This window comes from Lactuca sativa, chromosome 3 (assembly GCF_002870075.4).
Source record: "Lactuca sativa cultivar Salinas chromosome 3, Lsat_Salinas_v11, whole genome shotgun sequence".
Classification (NCBI taxonomy): Eukaryota; Viridiplantae; Streptophyta; class Magnoliopsida; order Asterales; family Asteraceae; genus Lactuca; species Lactuca sativa.
The window spans coordinates 91,189,263-91,193,355 of NC_056625.2; the positions used below are offsets into that span (position 1 = coordinate 91,189,263).

At 36.3% G+C, this 4,093-nt stretch overlaps 1 protein-coding gene across 1 annotated transcript; it reads left to right on the forward strand.

Moving 5' to 3' along the window:
* Positions 1-203: 203 nt before the first annotated feature.
* On the forward strand, positions 204-3,671 carry LOC111918578 (probable leucine-rich repeat receptor-like protein kinase At1g35710). The gene is made up of 2 exons (XM_023914217.3): positions 204-3,058; positions 3,211-3,671. Exons 1-2 carry the CDS (start codon positions 211-213, stop codon positions 3,507-3,509), a joined length of 3,147 nt encoding a protein of 1,048 aa, XP_023769985.1. The 5' UTR covers positions 204-210; the 3' UTR covers positions 3,510-3,671.
* Positions 3,672-4,093: the final 422 nt, after the last annotated feature.

Sequence of the window (4,093 nt, forward strand, 5' to 3'; positions counted from 1 at the left end):
TCATGATAGATACAATTCAAAGTGTAATACATTCCTTTGTGGAAAAAATTGACACCGTAAAAGACACTCCTTGTGGAAAAATATGACATTGAGAAAATTTCCTTTTGGGAGTAGGTGAAAAAGAAAACAAGAGAAAAGGTAGCTCAAGTATAAATTAGGACATAAAATCCATTCCTTTTTTTTATCAAAAGCAACATGGCAAAGCAAATAATGTTGTCTTCAAACTTGTTATTTTTCTCTCTAACTCTATTAATCGTCACACTCTCCCGCATACCAAATTTCGCTTCTGCTTCTTTAGAGGAAGCCAATGCTCTTCTTAGATGGAAAGAGAGCCTTGAAATACCAAAAATTTCTTTGCTCTCTTCATGGATTCCCCTCCCTTTGAATTCCAGTGCGTCACTTCCATGCACTTCTTGGTTTGGAGTAGTTTGCAATGCCGATGGGAGCATTCAGAAGTTGAACCTCACATCATCTGGATTAAAGGGTACGCTTCATCAATTTTCATTCTCTTTGCTACACAATCTTACACATTTTAATCTCAGTATAAACAACTTCTTTGGCCCTATCCCACCAGAAATAAGACACTTGTCCAAACTTGTATATCTTGATTTTTCATTGAATAAATTTTCTGGAGTAATCCCACCTGAAATAGGAAACCTGCACCAGCTAAACATCTTGCACCTATACTCAACCAATATATCTGGCTCAATTCCTTCTTCATTGGGTGATTTGACACTTTTGAATGTCCTTTATTTGTACAAAAATCAACTCTCTGGTTTCATTCCTACAGAACTAGCAAATTTGAAGTCTCTCGCTCATCTTGAGCTGGCCTACAATCAACTTAGCGGTTCAATACCTTCATCACTGGGTGATTTGACATCTTTGAATGTCCTTTATTTGTACCAAAATCAACTCTCTGGTCCCATTCCTAACGAACTTGGGAATTTGAAGTCTCTCACTTATCTTGATGTAAGTGAAAATCAACTTAGTGGTTCTATTCCTTCATCACTAGGTGATTTGGCGTCTTTGAATGTCCTTTATTTATGGAAAAATCAACTCTCTGGCCCCATTCCTATTGAACTTGGGAATTTGAAATCTCTCACTAATCTTGATGTAAGTGACAATAAACTTAGTGGTTCTATTCCTTCATCATTGGGTAATTTGACATCTTTGAATTTCCTTTATTTCGCCCAAAATAAACTCTCTGGCCCCATTCCTATTGAACTTGGGAATTTGACGTCTCTCATTAATCTTGATGCAAGTGAAAACCAACTCAGTGGTTCTATTCCTTCATCATTGGGTGATTTGACATCTTTAAATGTCCTTTATTTGTTCATAAATCAACTCTCTGGTCCCATTCCTATTGAACTTGGGAATTTGAAGTTTCTCACTGATCTTGAGGTGGTCGACAATCAACTTAGTGGTTCTATTCCTTCATCACTAGGAAACCTCAGCAACCTACAATGGCTGACCCTCGGTGGTAATAAATTATCCGGTTCCATTCCTAGTGAACTTGGAAAGTTGAAGTCTCTCACTCTTCTTTCGGTGGGCGTAAATCAGCTTAGTGGTTTTATTCCTTCATCATTTGGTGATTTGACATCTTTAAATCTCCTTTATATGCATTACAATGAGCTTGCTGGTCCCATTCCCAGAGAACTTGGGAAGGTGAAGTCTATCACTGATTTTAAGGTGAATAACAATCAAATTAGTGGTTCTATTCCTTTGGATATTGGAAATTCAAATCAACTACAAAGACTTGACCTATCTTCGAATCATTTGGTTGGTGAGATCCCAAGGGAGTTTGGGAAAATGAAAAGTATGTTGGAGTTGTCCTTGGCTGGCAACCAACTTTCAGGTGTTATACCTCTGGAGCTTGGATTTTGTGAACTCCTTGAAGTACTCGATCTATCCAAAAATAGATTGAATGGGTCGATTCCTACAACTATTGGTCAATGGGCACAAATCCACTACTTAAATCTTAGTAATAACAAGCTCAGTGAGAAAATTCCATCCGAGATTGGTAAATTAGTTCATCTTACGGAACTTGATTTATCTCAGAATTTTCTCATGAAAGAGATACCATCTGAAGTTCAAAGTTTGCAAAGTTTGACAAAATTGGATCTTTCTCACAATAGACTCTCTGGTTCTATTCCTGATGCTTTTACACGTTTGCCTCTCGGGATTGATATCAACCTTTCTTACAATGAGCTCTCAGGTCCAGTCCCCAATTGGGCTAACTTTGTGAATGCATCCATAGAAAGCAATCCAGATTTGTGTGGGAATGTTACACGTGTGAAACTTTGTCCAAGTCATAAAATGAAGAAGAAAAACGATTCATTTCATCATAAGCTTATCCTTGTAATTATGCTCCCTCTTATCGGGGCTATTTTACTTGGTGTATTCACGTATGGCGTCATTGCTTATCAACAACACAAGAAAAAATCTCCACAAAAACCATTGGACGAAGAAAGCGGTGATTATTTCTCTATTACAAGTTTTGATGGAAAAGTAGTGTATGCTGACATCTTGAAGGCAACAAATGATTTCGATGAAGCATACTGCATTGGTACCGGAGGATATGGTATCGTTTACAAAGCCGAGCTACAACCTAATAATGTGGTAGCTGTCAAGAAACTTCACTCGTCATCTGAGAATGTTGACCATAATGGATTCCTTAATGAGGTACGAGCATTAACGAATATAAGGCATCGAAATATAGTGAAACTCTATGGATTTTGCTCCCATGTCCGCCACTCATTTTTGATTTATGAATACCTTGAAAATGGAAGCCTTGGATCAATCTTGAGAAGTGATGTCTTAGCAAAAGAATTGGATTGGTTAAAAAGGGTAAATATTGTAAAAGGTGTAGCTAATGGTTTGGCTTATATGCATCATGATTGCTCACCGCCTATAATTCATAGAGACATATCCATAGCCAACATCCTTCTTGATTATGATTATGAGGCGCATATTTCTGATTTTGGCACATCCAAGCTTTTAAAGCTAGACTCTTCCAACTGGACCGCAATTGCAGGCACCTATGGCTATATTGCGCCAGGTAACTCAACCTTGTGAGTTTAGTTCTACATCTTCTTAAGTTTTATGATATATAGAAATATGTATATATATATATACATATATGTATCTATGTTAGAATCCTGTGGGGTTGATATAGCTCTTTGTTTTTGTCTCATGTTTGTTTGAATGTAGAGCTTGCTTATACAATGGTGGCTACTGAGAAATGCGATGTGTATAGCTTTGGAGTTGTTGCAGTAGAAGTGATAATGGGAAAGCATCCTGGAGAACTGATAGCTTCTTTACCAACAGTGTCGGATGATTATCCGGTGCCATCAAACGTGGGAGATAGTCGGATACCTCCTCCCTCATCACAAGGTGAGAAACAAGTTAAGATGATTTTGAGTCTCTCAAGAGCATGTTTGAACTCCAATCCGCATGAAAGACCAACAATGCAACAAGTTTCAAATCGGTTAATGAAGGATCTGCTTTGAGTAGACATCTCTTTCCTGATCAATATATTGTACTTTCAGTGTTCTTTTTACTTTTCTTAAGTTCCCTATATGCATCTTCCCAATATGTATTCATTTGAATAGCTTTTTGTTAAGAAACTTCACATATGTTTGTTGTAGTATACAAATAAGTCAATGAAGATTGCTATATATACTTCTAAAACTCACTGCTGGAAAACAAGGAATACGCCACACATACATCCCTCAAACAAGACATACTTTTTATATTTGTTTCATTTTATATTTATTTGTTATTTGCATGTTTTAAAACGAACAATTTGACTTCATATTTTCAAAAAAAATACAACTGTGAATATTAACTAGTTAATATGATTTATGGGGTATAACTTGGGTCGACATCATGTTATATACCCCGTACCCTATCTAAGTTATTCAAATATACAAAATATATTTCTATTTTAGATTATGTGATGAGCAATTATACCAAATGGTGAGAGATGTCAACAGAACATTTTAACTATTAAGAAAAAATTTCATTTGCTTTTGATCTATTGAATTCCAAATTTGGCAGCCTAAAGCATTTACACAAAATAGATCAACTTAAA

Excerpts from the sequence above, each read along its gene's own strand:
- LOC111918578 (XM_023914217.3), top strand. The coding sequence starts at position 211 with ATGTTGTCTTCAAACTTGTTATTTTTCTCTCTAACTCTATTAATCGTC. Across the intron at positions 3,059-3,210 it reads CTATGGCTATATTGCGCCAG|AGCTTGCTTATACAATGGTG; the intron begins GTAACTCAACCT and ends GTTTGAATGTAG.